This window comes from Lepidochelys kempii, chromosome 15 (genome assembly GCF_965140285.1).
Source record: "Lepidochelys kempii isolate rLepKem1 chromosome 15, rLepKem1.hap1, whole genome shotgun sequence".
NCBI classification, from domain to species: Eukaryota; Metazoa; Chordata; order Testudines; family Cheloniidae; genus Lepidochelys; species Lepidochelys kempii.
In genome coordinates, this window is record NC_136394.1 from 12,165,454 (window position 1) to 12,183,182 (window position 17,729).

A 17,729-nucleotide genomic window follows, 5' to 3' on the forward strand; every position below is an offset into this window, starting at 1 on the left:
GGGGTGGAAGTCTATTTCCTGCCCCCTGCTGAGAAGCTCCCACTTTTGCAGCAGGAACTTTATTTGCTCCTATCTTTGCATGAATAAATACAAATGTTGTTGTTGGCCAGGTTTTTTTTTAAGATCAGCTAGAGTACCTGCGTGTCAGTGAATTCCACAGGCTGACTTTGTGCTGTGTGTGTGTGTGTGTGTGTGTGTGTGAGAGAGAGAGAGGCTGTGTGCAGTGCTGAGTACAACGCCTCTGTAGGATTCCATATGAACTGCAGGCTCTGGAGGATATGGAGGCACAAGCATTGTGATGATCACAGCCAGTCTTTTCCTGACACTGTAATGAGTGTCTCAGTTACATCTGTACCTGACAAGGAGAAAGCAGAACCAAACCAATACAGCCACCACAGGTAAAGATGTGAATTGTGTGATTATTAATTCTTGGGGTCTGAGTCTCTCCTGTGCCGTGGGTGTAAAGCAGAAGTCTACAGTCATTTACACCAATAGCAGCATCTTACAGTCTATTGACGGTTTGCACAGGGGTGGATGACAACTCAGGGCGCCAGGCCGTGGAGAAACAGGTCCAACAACCTACTATTTGCTTTTGGCAGAATTGGTTGTGGCTACAGGAGCTGAAACGGGAATTCAATTCATGAACTAAGAATGAGTGAAAACGAAACAATTTGTGTTACAAGGACACATGGGAATCTATTTGCATCAGCCTTTGTATGATACTGTCTTAGACAAACCGTTGCCTGGTAAGTAGGGTTGGTAAATAAGACCTTTTTCTCTGGAGCAGACGACAAGAGAGGTTGTGGTTACAAAAGGTTGTAGAATTGTGGGTGCTCACCAGCTTTTAGGATTATTTTTTCCCTATTGGATTTAAAAGTAGCATTTTCACAACCTGTTTATAGAACAAACTGAGGTTTCAGACTGCTGAAGAAGAGGTGCCTAAAATATTGGAGGACAGCGTCTTGTAAATGTGTAGGTGCTTAAATTGCATTGCAGTGTATAGATGAGAAAGATGGAATTCTTCTTTTACTCTGTGATTTCAGATGAATGGTTCTTTCTGATGATCTTTTAGATATAGATACTCTCACCTGTTTAGCTACTAATTACAGGAAAAAAGACTAGCTGTCATAGAACAATTATAGCTTGGAAAGGATTCCAAGCACTACTGAAAATCTGGAGTAATTCCACTAAAGTCAATGATGTAGAACCTGTATAAGATCACAATCAAGCCCATTGTGCTTTGTGTGTACTGTTTAGGATAAATGCCATGAGGCAATCAGTTTTTGGCAGGCAGCCTACTGAACTGTAAATGAATTGTGATTGCATGGGGCAAAGTAGAGGTAGAGACAACACTTTTTCAAAATATCCCCAGAGCCCTGAAATTCTTGTACCTGTGCCCATGGGTGGTGTGTGAACTTCCGGCTGGTTGAGGCTAGCCCGCAGCCCCGCCCTTTCTGCCCGAGGCCCCGCCCCTTCTCCCGCTGGAGCTCAGAGTCTCTCCCCCCGTCCACCGCAGTCACTGGGCCCCAACCCAGGCTAGCCCTCCTTGTGCCAGGAGGGTGGGTGGCACACGCCCGCAGCCCTCCCCCAGACCGGGAGCGCCAGGATGGCAGGTGGCATAGCCAGAGCCAGCACTGGGGGACTGGAGCTGTACGCAGAGCGTGAAGCAGGAGGAGGGACTGGGAGTGGAGCGTGGGCAGGGACTGGGAGTGGAGCGTGGGCAGGGCCACGCCTGGCTGTTTGGGGAGACACAGCCTCCGCCAGCCTATGGCACCCGCCACCCATGCCTGGGCCTATTGCCTACATTTCCTGCACTCCTCTGATCATGACTGTGATACCCACCTCCTGCTCAATCAGAGGTGATCACAGGAATCTCCAAAGGAAACTTCCCTTTTCAGGGTCTGTTTCTGACTGACTTAGAAACTCTGCTGAGTCACAACCTGCCCCACATCTGAGTTCTCTTTTGCATCAGGTCATTTTGTTTCATTTAATTTTGAAGCCCAAGAAAGAATAAATAATGGGAGATGGGACCAGACCTAAGCACTGCTGAACTTTGGGGCCATTGGCATCTGGAATTAGAACTATATAATTGGTGACAGTGGGCAGAGGAAAAACCCTGGTTCTGAACAGCTGAACTGTGTTCACTTCCACGATGTTGATATCTGAATCTCAACTTTATTTGTTTGTTATTTGTAGATTCCAAGGCCACAAGGGACCACTGTGATCATGTGGTCTGACCTGGATAACACAGGCCATAGAACTCCCCACCAAACCCTTTTAAGATCTTTAGGAAAAACATCCGATCTTGATTTAAAAATTGCCAGTTGTGGAGAATCCACCATGACCCTTGGTAAATTGTACCAATGGTTACTTTCCCTCACTGTTAAAGTTTTATGCCTTATTTCCCATCTGAATTTGTCTTGTTTCAACTTCTAGCCATTGGATCACATTATATCTTTCTCTGAGAGACTGAAGAGTCTATTATTAAATATTTGTTCTCCATGTAGGTGCTTATAAATGGTTATCAAGTCACCCCTTAATCTGCTCTTTGTTAAGCTAAATAGATTTAATCACCTTGAGTCTACCACTATAAGGTCTGCTTAGTCCTTTAATTGTTGTCATGGCTCTTCTCTGAACCCTCTTCAATTTATCAACATCCTTCTTGAATTGTGAACCCCAGAACTGGATGCAGTATTCCAGGACTGGTCACATCAGTGCCAAATACAGAGGTAAAGTCACTTTTCTACTCCTGCTTGAGGTTTCCTTGTTTATGCTCACAAGGTTTGCATTAGCCCTTTTGGCCACAGTGGCGCACTGGAAGCTCACACTCAGCTCATTATCCACCACTACTCCCAAATCTCTTTCAGAGTGACTGCTTCCCAGGAGAGAGTTGTCCATCCTTTAAGTACCACCTACATTCTTTGTTCCTACAAAGTGTAGATTTACCTGTAGCCATATTTAAATACATATTGTTTGCTTGTGACCAGCTTACCAAGTGATCCAGATCGCTATCCAGGACCTGTCCTCTTAATTATTTATCATTCCTCCAATTTGAGTCTTTTGCAAACTTTATCAATGATGGTTTTATGTTTCCTTCTAGGTCATTGATTAAAATGTTAAATAGCATAGAGCCAAAAACTGATCCCTGTGGGATCTTGCTGGAAACACAGCTGCTTGATGGTGATTCCTCATTACAGTAACATTTTGTGATCTATCAGTTAGCCAGTTTCTAATACATTTAATGTGTGCCATGTTAATTGTATATTGTTCTAGATTTTAATCAAAATGTGGTTGATACCAAATCAAATGCCTACAGAAGTTTAAGTATATTACATCAGTGGTTTTCAGCCAGGGGTACACAGAGGTCTTCCAGGGGGCATATCAACTCACCTAGATATTTGCCTAGTTTTACAACAAGCTACATAAAAAACACTAGTGAAATCAGTACAAACTAAAATTTCATACAATGACTTTTTTTATACTGCTCTATATACTATACACTGAAATATAAGTACATTATTTATATTCCAGTTGATTTATTTTATAATTATATGGTAAAAACGAGAAAGTAAACACTTCTTCAGTATTACTGTGCTGTGATATTTTTGTATTTTTATGTCCGATTTTGTATACAAGTAGATTTTAAGTGAGATGAAACTTGTGGGTATACCAGAGAAATCAGACTCCTGAAAGGGGTATAGTAGTCTGGAAAGTTTGAGAGCCATTGTATTACATTAACACTGTTACCTTTATCAACCAAACTTGTAATTGCATGTAAAAAAATCAAGTTAATGTGATAGGATCTGTTTTCCATAAACCCATATTGATTAGCATTAATTATATTATCCACCTCTAATTCTTTATTAATTGAGTACCATATCAGTCACTCATTATCTTGCTAAGGATCGATGTCAGACTGACCGGCCTACAATTACTTGGGCCATCCAGTTTGCCCCTTTTAAATATTGGCACAGCTTTAGCTTTCTACCGGTCTTCTGGAACTTCCGCAGGGTTCTAAGGCTTTTCAAAATCAACATTAACGGTCCAGCAAGTTCCTTATCCAGTTCTTTATGGCTCAGACACATCTGTAAATATCTGGATGTAAGAGATCAAAGTGACTTCCTATTGTCTTGTTCCCAGAAATCCTGGGCTGTACCTCCATTATGTACTCTTGTTGGAATGAGGGATAGCATAGCAGGAGTGTCAGCTCAGAGAACCGTGGCATTTCCCTAACTGTCAGGTCACTCTTCCTTTGGTCTTGGTAAGCATCCTGTTCTTAAGGAAACAGTTCATTCCATGACCAGATTTACAGGAGCCACCACTACAGAAAAAGTATCCACAAAGAGTGAGGTACGTACACTGAGTATGTTATGTCCACGCCACTCCTTCTACAGCTCACTGCTTCCCAGACACCTGCTCTCAGGCTACAAGTGCACTGAGTACCTTCTGCAGTGGATGTGAACTGGGGACTTCCTTTGCCTATGAAAACTGCAACAGTTGTAATACAGGAGCAGGTTTTTGGTGGGAATCACAGCTCAAGAAAAAGCACCAGCTTCAACTTGCACCTCATAGGAAATAAGTGAATCTGAAGTTAAACATTAAACAAAACGTCGGGGAATAACGGGTTTATCATTATCTCAAGTCTGCAAACGGTGATCTAAGGATAGGAGAAGGAAGGGAACCGAAGAAGCAAGCAGGATGGACTCCTCCACAAAAATCAATAATGCTGCAGACATCTTGGTCATAGTCCTCTATTTCTTGGTAACCCTGGCAGTGGGAATGTGGGTACGTCTGGATTTTTCTTTCTTAATGAAAATATAGTTTATTGGATTCTAGGAAAATGGCTTCATAAATTAAAATGTATAAATTGCCTGCTGCTTTATTGGGGGTGTGGATTAAAAGGTGGCAGGATGGAGATTATGTTGGGAAGTACTGGGGAAGTAGGACCTGGTATGAGGCCTGGATTGGGGGTGAAGAAGATGAGATTGTGGTGGAGGGGAGCATAGATGTGGCTCGGAGTGAAGGTGGAGGAGGGATATCTGTACTGATAGGACTACAGGAGATGGCTGATGGATGGAGATCTGGATAATGGTGAAGTGCAGTTTTTAGCAGATTAGAGGTGGGGACCTGGTGAAGTACAGAGTGGGGGTGGAGGTGGGAATGGGATGGTAATGGTGGTGGATGGTTGGAGATGGGGTCCTGGAGCAGAGGCAACTGCAGTGGGAATTCATGATGGCGTAGGAATTGGAGTGAAGTGTGAGAGGTGGGATAAATGGGGATTGCAGTGAGGTTGATTGTGCTAGGAAGGTGGGGATGAGTACTGGACGAAGTTGCAAATGGTGGGAATTGGAATAGAGCTAAAGGTGGAAGAGAGGTGGTAATGGAGTGGCAGATGGGCATTACTGCAGGATGGATATGAAATGGATGAGAGCACAGACAAGGTCTGGACACAGGAGAATGACGACTTTCCATCAACAGGATTTCACTGAAGTTAGTCCATGGCAGGCTAATGCAGGATAGAGTCACACCCCAGGTGGCTGCAAACAAATTCTTAGTGTAGAAAAGCCCTTAGAGAAAAACCAGTTCTTTCACACCTAATGGGTAAAGTAGGTCTAGATACTGAAACATTCAAAGGAAAAAGGGAGATAGTTTTTGTTGTGATGCTGCCCTAGTGGAAAACACTAGTGTGTCACTTGACTGAAGAGCTGAGATCCCTTTCAGGAACAGAGTCTGTGTATTCTATCTGAGGAGAGATCAGAGACTGTCCTTGGGGAAAATGCTGCTAGTCCCTTGAGGAAAGAGCCAGCAGTTAACCAGAATGAGTCAGGGAAACCTGCCCCTCGGTGACCGACCTGTGCACTCCCCTGAAATAACCCAGGAGTCCATGCCATAGAACAGAGCAGCAGCTGCAGACAAAATCTTCCACACTAGCAGCCTGTCAGACTTTTGAAAAGTGATTAACTTTTGAGGCCAATGAACTAGTTAAAGTTTGTTCAGCACTTAGAAGATGTGAAGTACCTGCACCTGTACCTCTGGCCGAGTGTATTGGAGGCCAAGGGTTGGATTGTACCAGAGAGGCTGTCCATTTATTTTCCGTCCCATAGAAGCAAAACACAATTGAGGGTCCATACCTTTCATGAGAGCACTGCTTCTTCCTAGCGCACCCTGAGGTGCAAGCAACCTCAGCTGAGCAGGGAAGAATGGGGAGGAGGCCCCCTCATCAGCCCATTCTAGCCAGCCAAGCTGTCCATTGACTCAGAAGGGTGCAGCATGCTCTCCTCTAAGGAGTGTTGTGGCAGAAACACTTCCATTGCATCTTGGGGAGGGAACCAGGCTTGTGCCTTAAAGGTACAATCTGACCTGAAGTGTGATTATTGTAATTTATTATTGACTGTAATTCTTTGTAACATAAACTCCTGGGGCAGAAGAGGGCTGGCAGGTGGCATTTCAGGCACTGGAGCATTGAAGTTTCTACTTGTTTTGAATAGTTGCTAAGAAGTTTAATGTTAAATGTGTCTTTCCACCAGTGTTGTCCTTTTCCATTAGACAAATATTGATTCAACTATTGTATGTAGTGAAACATGTCCCTGTTTGTTTATTTTCTTGCTTCTATATTAGGATCTGCGATCTGGCTCACTTTTGCTTACGCCCTCTCTGGGTCTGATCCCATTGTCTGCAAAGGATTTTGGATCAGGCCCTGTGAAATATGTGAAGGAAACTTCCTGTAAAGTCACTCCTGATAGATATATGAGAGTAAGGGAAATAATTCCTAACTGGCTACTCGGTGGAAGTGAAGAAAGGCTAACAAGTATGGGTACCTTGGCAATCCTATCAGAACAGGAAAGGTTAAATTGCCATGCAGTAGATTCCTGCAGGGAAACTCTGGAGCACTCTAGTATTGAGTAAGAAAGCTAGGTATGTCATCTCTAGTGCATGAACATAAAACTCGCTATATCGGCAGTTTTGAGGCCTGCTCACCTTCAGGAGTGCTCCCATGAGTGACAGTTTGCAGGCAAGGCCCTTGGTCAGTGATGCCTTTCTTGTGTTTTATTTTTATTGTATAGTTTGTTGTATTTAACATGTGCAGTGTTTAGATTTGGGTTTTGCAGGCTTTGTGTAATGAAAGTTGAAGCAATAAAGCTTGAAATGGTTAATTTATAGATTGATATAAGAATCATTTCTCAGTCATTGGTAGGTCATATTATTCCCTTCAAAATCTTTCTCCCCTGGCCCTTTCTGGGCATTATATTGGTTCCTCTTTCTCATTGATGCCCTGGTTATTTATGCCATCAGGCTATAGTTTGCCTTTTAGAGCTGAAAATTTTAACCAGTCATTCTTTTTCCAGGCCATGTTCTTGTCTAACCGAGGGACAGTGGGAGGATTCTTCCTGGCTGGACATAAAATGGTGTGGTGGCCGGTGAGTTTGTATTATTTGCTCTGTGTGTGTGTATGTGTGTTCATAAGTTTGCTTTTAGTCCACACGTAATGTTTGGCTGCACATCACTTTCACCATTTATTCAGTGTTTTGTACTTACTACCAGGGGTGGCAGGTTTGTATAAATTTTGGTGGTGCCCAGAATTCTGCCCCCCACCTGCCTAAGTCTCTGGGAGGGAGTTTGGGTGGGGGGAGGAGGTCTGGGGTGCAGGCCTTGGGCTGGGGCAGGGGACTGGGGTGCAGGACGGGTGAAAGGTTGGGCTGTGGGATGGAGTTTGGGTGCTGGGCTCAGGCTCTGGGGGTGCGGGGGAGGGTGAGGGGGGCAGGCCCTGGAAGGGAGTTTGGGTGCAGGCCCTGGAAGGGAATTTGGGTGCAGGCTCTGGGAGGGAATTTGGGGGCAGGAGGGGATGTGTGGGAAGGGGGTGGGGGTGCAGGCTCTGGGACAGAGTTTGGGTGCAGGCCCTGGGAGGGAGTTTGGGGGCAGGAGGGGATGTGTGGGAAGGGGGTGGGGGTGCAGGCTCTGGGACAGAGTTTGGGGGCAGGAGGGGATGTGTGGGAAGGGGGTGGGGGTGCAGGCTCTGGGACAGAGTTTGGGTGCTGTGTGCAGGCTAGGGCAGGGGCTGGGGGTGCAGGAGGGGATGAGGGGTGCAGGTGCTGGGACTGAGTTTGGGTGCAGGGTGGGGGTGCAGGCTCTGGAAGGGAGCTTGGGGACGGGAGGGGGTGCAGAGGGACAGGGTGCAGGTTCTGGGAAGGAGTTTGGGGCCAGAGAGGGACGGAGGGAGGGGGTGCAGGCTCTGGGAAGGGGTGGAGGGGTGCAGCGCTTACCTGGGGCTCCTAGGCAGGGAAGGCCAGGAGTCTCCATGTGCTGCTACCCCCAGGCACCGCCCCCACAGCTTCCCATTGGCTGCAGGGGTACTTGGGGCAGGGCACAGACCCACCCTGCCCAGGGGCTGCAGGGTGGGGCCGGCAGCCACATGGAGCGAGCAGGAAGGAAGTCGCTCAGCTCTGCTGCGCGGCCAGTATGAGTGGGGGCCTTGGGCTGTTTTAAATAGCCCGGGAGATGCATGGGGGGGACCCAGGAGCGGAAGGCAGGGCCGAGGGAGAGACCCGGCCCCAAACATTGCTGGAGCCAGGCCCCGGGCCAAGAATATTCCTGGTGCCCAGGCACCATGGGCCCATAGGACTCGCCGCCCATGCTTACTACCTTCTCTGGACCCTAATGTTTTTGTATGAGGGCCTGGCTCATGCGAGGTGATTGCTGTTAGGTACAAGGTAGAGAGAGGAATTGATTTGTAGGTGTGGTTTCTGTGGTGCTGCTGTATTGCCTTCATGTGGCTGCGTAATCTAGTCTTTTGCTGTAACATTGCAAGGCGAGAACCCTGGAATGTTCATAATAAATTACCGATAACAAATCAGAGTTTATATTTATAATAATAGTATCAAGCACTTACACAACACATTTCAGCTGTAGATCCAAAACCACTTTACCGAGGAGGTAAGTGTCATTCTCCCTGTTTTAAGATGGGGAAAGTGATTCACAGATGGGTGCAGTGACTTGCCTAAGGTCACCCAGCAGGCCGGTAGCAAGGGTTGAGACGAGAACCCAAGTCTCCTGAGTTAGTCGAATGCTCTCTCCATTAGGTCATCATCTCTCTATTGAATGAGACTTCCTGGCAAAGGAGAAATCTTTCTAGATAAATGTGGTTCTGTGACCGAATGCATCCCTGTATTCACACCCTACACACCACTGTAATAATCTTTGTACAAAATGTGCCTTGTGAGCCATCATTTGAAAACTAATAATTTGCTGGCCAATAATATCAAGATGAAATGTATGTAACAATGTTACATGTAAAGTTATGAACATAGGCTAAAATTATGGCTGAAGTGTGTTTACCAGACAAGTTTGGGGAGGGGGTAAACCTATTTCTCAAAGACAAGCCAATGCCTTTAGCCAGGTGTGATCAAAATTGATTTGCAATCAGCAGTCTAGTGGCCATCCTTTAGCAGAATTTTAACAAACAGGGAACCTCTTTCACCATGAGACTCCATGCCTCCATCTCCACAGCTTGAAGGAACTTTACTTCAGCAAAATGCATTTGAGGGTGACTGGACTATGAGGTGCAATGAGGTGCAAAACGCCCCAGGTACTCTCACTTTCTTTTCTCCCTATCTGTCTGTCTCTCTTTCACCCAAGAATACAGAGGAACCAGCCTTTGGACTTTGTGAGAGATCCTGACTTGAAAATTTGGTCAGCTATGTTGCTGGGAATGTGTGGTAAGGATTTTACCTGGAACCAAATCTAGTTTAAGTGGGGGCATTAGAAAGCATTTTATGACTTTTTAATATCTTGTACTTGTGGTCACTTAAAACCTATCTCTTTGTAGTTAAATAAACGATATTTATTCTTTAATCAATACCAATCCAGTGTTGTGTTTAAACTGAATTGTTTGATAACTCCAATTAAAGTAGTAAACTGTTGTTCATTGACCCCTTATGGGGCAATGGACCTCTAATATGTGACTGTCCAGGAGAGGGCTAGGCACTGCAGAATGCATGTGTTCTTGGGAAAATTTGGGACTGGGAGTGTGTTGGGATTACCCCACAAGTAGTAACCAAGGCTGCGGGAATCTAGAGTGGGGCTCATGTGTAGCTGGAAGGCTGCAGCTATACAAAGACGCTTGGGGTGTTTGGCTGTTTGTGAGTGGCCAGGTTGGGAGCTACAGCAGCAAAGCATTGTGAGGCACCTAAGGTTGCAGAGCAGGTGGTGACACAAGCTCTCGCTAGTCTGGATTGCATCCCAGATAGTGATAGATGCATTCTCTGAGTGTCACTAATATGGTACTTTAGTGATCATCTTTGCAGTTCGCCCTGGAAGGAAAACTCCAGTGATTGGTTATAAATACCTACCCCTGATCCTGCAGTTGGACCCATGCGGCAGGACCTTTGCACTGGAGTGGGATTTGATGCAGAGCTTTGTCCACCCGGATACAATTGCAGGATGGGGTCTTGGAGAACTAAATAAATATTTACTGACTGTAGGAATTTTCAGAACAGCTTTCAGAAATCCCTGCCACTTTTTCAGTGTCTCCATTCAGCGTTGCCTGAATTGGGGCAGGATTGGAATTGCCATTTTAACGTTAGAGCATTGTCTTTCCAAGCAGGAGGAGGATCTCGTGAGTAGATTAGGATTGAGAACATTCAGGTACTAATAGAAACCATTGGGAAATGGAGAATCTCAAAGTTATTTTAAGGCAAATTTGTTTTGTTTAATCAGTGGAGTGACGCTGCCTTGAAACTGGATAACAAACATAGAGGTCAATCAGGACCCCTGCCTGACTAAATGCACTAGGCCTGATTCTCTGCTGCTTTACACTTCGTATAGTTCTTTATACCTATGAATAGTGAGTGTAAAACACTATCACATTGTACAGGTGCAAATGATGGCACATGGTGCAAGGCAGTGGGGAATCCAGCCCAGTGTCTACAACACAAAAACACCATGGGTCAGACCCTCAGCCCTGGGTAAGCTGCTTTGCACCACTCTAAAGCCACAAAGGGGATTTAAAGCTTCCCTAAAGGGGCAGGCGGGAATTCCCCTGACACAGGGGAGTCCCCCAGAGACATAAAGCAATGTAGCCAGCTTTATATCGCCTAAGCCTCTTGTCCATGTAGGAGGCATATCAGAGGCCAGAGGGGATGATCTTGTATTGCCAGAATTGTCTCTAGGATCAATATTTGCTTGAAACCATCTTTGCCTCCTCCCTATGAGCTCCTTCACTTTGGAACGCACACATACCTCCTTGTGACCTAACAGGAAATCTCTTCCTCTCCACCCTTGGCAGCACCTGGTAAGATAAAAGCAAAAGACATGGCGAGCACTCAGATCCCTAGTTAAAGTAAACACTTATATTAACAATACTATTCTGGAGGGCTACTCTGAATGAAAGAATGTGAGATTCTGGAAAACCCTTTCCCTGGTTTTAGTCTGGGCCAGTCTCAGGCCTCCTAGTGCAAATAGATATGGCGGGAGAGGGGATAAAATATAAAAAGGCCAAAAAGAGTAGAAATACCAGCTTGGTGCTGTGCCAACTAATGCAATATTTAAAGTGTTAGAGAAATGCCTTTTCTGATTTCACTCTGGGGCAGTGCCATGTGTGATTATAACCTGGGAATGTTCCAGGGAAACCAGGGTGAGTTTCCCAAGTCTGTAGGTGGGGATGGTGCTTTATAAATGGACTTTTCCCATCATAGTATATTTGTTCCTTTTGACTTGGCTTATTGAGACTTGACTGCACAATTCATTGCTTTCTGCAATAGAGAATAAAAGAAAATATAACTCCAATAACCTGTTTTAGAAATTAAATTTCCATTGGATTAGTTTCATTCCTCAATTGTCGTGCTGTTCCCTGCTATACCAAGCAGCGGTAGGCATAAGCTGGGGATTGAGAAAAGAAAAGAGGTGGTGTGTTTTCCCTGTTCTTTGCTGAATGAAACTGAATGTTCCCTTTTTTTGCTAGTTGGAGGGGTGAGTAGTTCAGCCAGATAATTGGCGGCTGTGTATTGTTTTAGGGAAGTGTTTATCTGTTTCTGGACAAACAGAAATCTTGATATCTTCATTATGTGGCCAATCTCTCAGTATTGACCAGGCCCTGAAAATAAACACACACAATAATAAAAATGTCAGAGTCGGAACCTATTTCTGTTCTCTGTTTGTATTCAAGGGTGCTCTGATTCACACAGAAACATCCCAGCCTAATCTGTGCTTTTTAAGAAATAAATTTTAAAGGAACAGAAAAGCTGAAGAACATAAACTATCTGGGCATGAAAAGTTTAACAATAACTTGAAGAGTTTAGTGACTACTTAGTGGGAAATATTTGGAGACGTGTATGTGTGTTTCCCTTAAAACAGAAATTAAATCCAGCTCTCCCATTTCGGGTCAGTGATATATTAATTTATGGGCTGGACAGGCCAAGGCTTAGGGCAACAGTAAATGAGTAACACCCAGCAGTCAAAGAAGGGAAGAGAATTGGGATATGCAGATAATTTCACTTCAGTTTAATGCAGTCATGTTTCGTTGTTGCCCACTGAGTAGGTTTCTCTGATCATTGTGTGTGAAGGGATTATTTTATATACTAAAAGTTTTTCCTGTTTGTTAATTTAGCAGTTCTGTAGGCAGGTTATAGGAGGTGGGTAGTAGGGATAAATATTTTGCTTTCTGTCCCTAGAAGGAGTGGATTGAGGTAGAAACATTTTTAGTGGTAGGCCAGGGTGAAACCACCACTGTTTAAGGTAAAAAGACCAACCAAACATTCAACCAAAGTGAATCTTTGATAGAAAAGGAAAAGTGCAGTAAATCCAAGTTCTAATGACTCTGCCAACTCCTCTAATGGGACTAGTAGTGGGATGCCTTCCCAAGACTGTGGGCACGGGGTCTGGTGCCTGCATATTTGATGATGGGGAAGCTAAAGTATCAGGCTGGCTTGCTAAGCAACTAGCAGAGGCTGGGCTGCTTTCCAAGCCAACGCTTGCATATGAAGTCCCAGCAAGATGCCTAAAACATTGTTGGATATGCAAGGTTTGAGGAGGTAAGTAATTGCATAGCACCGAGCAGGGAAGGGGGTGGGGGATGGGAAAGAAGGGACACAGGTGATTCCACATTACAACATAGCCTGTGCTACTTGAGAAATCTATGTCCATCTCTGTTGGTTAAAGAATTGTGTGCCATTTTAAAACTACCTGATTAGATGATAATGCAAAATGTAGATCTTGCAGAGAACGTAGGGCAGCAGAATAGCAAACCTGTTTTCCTTTCTCAAGGTAGCTGAGTCTTGAGAGGTGCATGCAAAGGTTTTACAGAGGCGCTAAGCAATATGCAAGTTTGAGTGGTTAAGGGTGGGGAGAGCTGTGGATTTGCACAAATACACTTTTGTGTCCCAAAATAGTTAAGTAAAAAAAAAAAATCCAGTGTCATTCCACAAGGGTAAAGTCCCTACGTAAAGAGGTGGATCAATGGCATAAATAGTGCACTGTAGGGGCTCGGGATTGTTTAAGTTACTTTGCTAGGCAAAGTGTAGGATTTCCAGGTTCCTTAGGAGGCCTGTGGGGCAGCAAGCACCAGGACTTCTGGGGAGCAAAAAGCCAATGAAAATAGTAAGGCGAATAGATTAATGAATAACGTGTCAAATATACAGTAACTTTCTTATAGCTTCAGCCTGACTGTGCTTTCCTGAATAGTGAGCCCCTGTCAACAATTGACCTGTCAGAGGATTTTAAAGTAACCTTCTCCTTCTCTCTCTTTCAACAGTGTCAAGATTCCTTCCCCACTCTGAGCTCTAGGGTACAGATGTGGGGACCTGCATGAAAACCCCCCTAAGCTTATCTTTACCAGCTTAGGTTAAAACTTCCCCAAGGTACAAACTATTTTACCTTTTGCCCTTGGACTTTATTGCTGCCACCACCAAGCATCTAATAAATATATAACGGGGAAAGAGCCTGGTTGGAAACGTCTCTTCCCCTCCCCCCCCGCCCACCAAATCCTCCCAAACCCTACACCCCCTTTCCTGGGGAAGGCTTGATAAATATCCTCACCGATTTGCATAGGTGAACACAGACCCAAACCCTTGGATCTTAAGAACAATGAAAAAGCAATCAGGTTCTTAAAAGAAGAATTTTAATTGAAGAAAATGTAAAAGAATCACCTCTGTAAAATCAGGATGGTAAATACCTTACAGGGTAATCAGATTCAAAACATAGAGAATCCCTCTAGGCAAAACCTTAAGTTACAAAAAGACACAAAAACAGGAATATACATTCCATCCAGGACAACTTATTTTATCAGCCATTTAAACAAAACAGAATCTAACGCATATCTAACTAGATTGCTTATTCGCCCTTTACAGGAGTTCTAACCTGCATTCCTGCTCTGGTCCGGGCAAAAACATCACACAGACAGAGAGAACCCTTTGTTTCTACTCGCCCCTCCAGCTTTGAAAGTATCTTGTCTTCTCATTGGTCATTTTGGTCAGGTGCCAGCGAGGTTATCTTTAGCTTCTTAACCCTTTACAGGTGAAAGGGTTTTTTCCTCTGGCCAGGAGGGATTTAAAAGTGATTAGCCTTCCCTTTATATTTATGACAAACAGTCTTTCTTTCCTTTTCGTCATCTTTCATCTCCTCTCTTCCATTATATCTTTCATTCATTCACTGAACAGTTGACCCCTTCCCTTTCAAACCCTCATGCCCACTTCTAGTTCCACTGTATCCTTTCCGAAACGCAGTCAGTGCTAACTGGTGGAGGGAGCTACTTTTTCCTTGAAATTCCCTCATCAGAGAAGCAGGCTCAGCAAGTGTACCCTCACGGCCCCACATCCTATGCACGCTCTGTGTCTGTCAGGTCTGTTCAGAGGAGAAGAAAACCCACCCCCTCCAACTTGTCATAATTCTAACAGCATGATCATAAGGGGAGATCATTAATGGCCAGCTCCCTGAAAATCATAATGCTGACCCTGTCATGAAGGGACAACCTTCCGGCATCATGGAGTTGCTTGGAAAATAGGCCAGAATCCTTTAGTTTCTGCAGCGATATATTACAGCACCCACATACTCTCATTGATGAGATTTAGTGTCCAACTCTGTCTGGGACAATCCAAAGTTTAAGGCCCAGTTTCTCTATCTTACGTCTATGATGTATCTAGAAGAAGGGTAAGGAATGGTGTCCCTAGCCTCTGTTTATCAGTGGGTGGAGATGGATGGCAGGAGAGACATCACTTGATCATTACCTGTTAGATGCCCCAGAAGGAGTGAACCTGGCATTGGCCACTGTCGGTAGACAGGATACTGGGCTGGATGGACTTTTGGTCTGACCCAGTATGGCTGCTCTTATATTCTAAGGCTGGGATTTGTCAAAGCAGCCTAAGGGCATTAAGATCCCATCCTGAAAAGTTAAGCAGAATGCCCTGGACATCTGCATTATGTAGATACTCTGGTTTAATTAAAACATAGTAACTGCCAAACATGTTGCCAGCCATCAGCTAACCTCTTCCACATAACTTTTTCTTGCTGCAAATTAATAAAGTATTGGCGCAAAACATGCAAATTTCTTTTCACAGTTCTGAATTAAAAAATCTGTCCCTATGTATATACGTGCAATTATGGAAAAAGATTTTGTTTTTAGATTGTATTTGTAACTAGTGTATGCTGATCTTATGATCCTCTTGTACAGAGTCTTTCCCCTGTCAGAAAGACAAACAGAAGCAGAAAGTAATAGACCCATATGTTGGCATTCTTTTGTCCTGAAATTGGGAATAATGACTGTTGTGTTAATTGAAATGTTTTGCTAACTGCATTGTTTTTTGTTTGGTTTTGTATTTTTCTTTTAAAAATGTACACAGACAATACAATACGGCCATGGGTAAAGCTGGGAATGTTACTCTGTGGTGTTGTATTAATTTAGATCAGGGATCTCAAACTCGAATCACCACGAGGGCAACATGAGGACTACTACATTGGCCAGAGGGCCACATCACTGACACCCCCCTGGCCCCGCCCCCACTCCATCCCTTCCATGAGATTCCGCCGCCTCCCTGCCCCTATTCCAACCTCTTCCCCAAATCCCCACCCCTGACCCGCCTCCTCCCCTGAGCACAAGGCTCCCCGCTCCTTCCCCCTCCATCCTGGAAAGTGTTGCCAAACAGCTGTTTGGCAGCGGGAAGCACCTGGAGGTAGGCAGAGGAGCAGGGATGCGGCGCGCTGAGAGGGGGGGCTTGATGGGCTGCAGGAAATAACCCCACAGTCCTCATGTGGGCCGCATGTTTGAGACCCCTGATATAGATGGAATATATGGGCCCAAAGAGTCAATGTGACCCTGAAACTGTCCATCTTTATACAGTTTACACAAGGTTTGGTATACAGAGACCTCAGGCTGCCTAGTACCCTAGCAAACACACCTTTAAACCTTTTTTTAACCTATTATTAAAGATATAGGAAAAAGAAGGAAAAACCTTAAAGCATTTGAAATATTAAGTAAGGCTCTCATTTTAAAAATATCCCTTATTCACTTTCCCTTCAGGTGGAGAGAGCTTTTAGAAAGAAACACCCTTTGTCTGACAGTCTCTTAGATGGCATTAAAGATGGTAATAACTGTCTTTTGGGGTGGGGAAAGAGGGGAAGTTAGCTGAGATGGGCTGGAATTGTTATTTAAAGTCCAGTCCCATTTCCTAGAAGACAAAACCAGACAAGCACCACCCAAAAATGGGAGAGGAAAGATTAGCAAAGATAGAAAATACAGTTTCACTGCAACCTTGCTGCTGGAAAAAAAGCCCAGCATGTCAGCCCTTTCGAGACCTGGCAAACTTGTCTTAGCATCAGGCTGTTTAGGGCATTGGTTTTAGCTGCCTCTTCTTGGTCAAAGGCTCATGGTGGTGTGCAGCAACAGTGACAGTGGTGAGCAGAGGCATCTCTCCCCCATCCCACGAGCCTGGGGGCAGGAGGTGAACCCACCTGAATACAGCCCTGGACGCTGGGATTTCACTGCCCTCAGATGACAAATGTGAGTGGGGTGCAGCGGAGGGAAAAGGGGAGTGGTTTGTTTGTTGGACTTTCACACTACAAGGTGGGAAACTGAGGCAAAAGTCTACTGCTCAAGATAATATGGGGCCAGTGCTTACTTTTTGTTAGCATACTTTTGAGTAATTGTTGCTGTGTTTTCCCAGATTAACGATGTATTTCATTTCGTCTTAATAAAGTTTTCTTTTGTTATACTCAGACTCAGTGTTTGCAAGTGGGGAAGTGTTACCTCCTAGAGGCTCCCAGGGGTCGGTAGTAAATTGTTTTCCAAGATTTCTGGATGGGGTCCCAAGCCAGTTTTGTAATGTTAAGAGGGACCTCTAGATATTTAACCTGTCCCTTGTTGCTGCTGCCACCACCCGGCAGAAGGGTTACATAGGTATGATCTCCCTTTTGTGAATCTCTGTCTTACTTTTAATCCAGCACTAACTTCTTTCTTTCCTTCCATCCGTATATAACAGCAGTTCCTGTTTCTCCCCATTACTCAGTCCGTGGGATCAATACAGGATGTTACAGGTTTTAGAGATACCAACATGCCTTGCATGCACATGTGTGTCACTCACATGTACTGCACCCTTGGGTCAGTAGCTGTATCTACCATAGCACCTCCCAGAGTCCCATTCAGTTAACCTATTTTCCCCTTGATGGTCAAGTGCAAAAAGGGTGTGTGTCCCACTGGAGATACAAGTCAGCTGTAAGGCTTGTGGATCTTTCGCCCAATGAGATAT

The 17,729-nt window shown here is 44.7% G+C and overlaps 1 protein-coding gene across 2 annotated transcripts in view; it reads left to right on the forward strand.

Moving 5' to 3' along the window:
- LOC140898530 (sodium/glucose cotransporter 1) overlaps positions 1 to 17,729 on the forward strand; it is a 69,301-nt gene that overhangs the window by 10,349 nt on the left and 41,223 nt on the right. The window contains exons 1-2 of one of the 2 annotated variants that reach the window (XM_073312432.1): positions 4,635 to 4,785; positions 7,347 to 7,418. In XM_073312432.1, the coding sequence (XP_073168533.1) occupies positions 4,699 to 4,785; positions 7,347 to 7,418 (159 nt within the window). In that variant the 5' untranslated portion in view covers positions 4,635 to 4,698. Of the gene's footprint in view, positions 1 to 4,634; positions 4,786 to 7,346; positions 7,419 to 17,729 lie in introns of those variants that run through there. The other variant, XM_073312433.2, reaches the window with a different exon arrangement.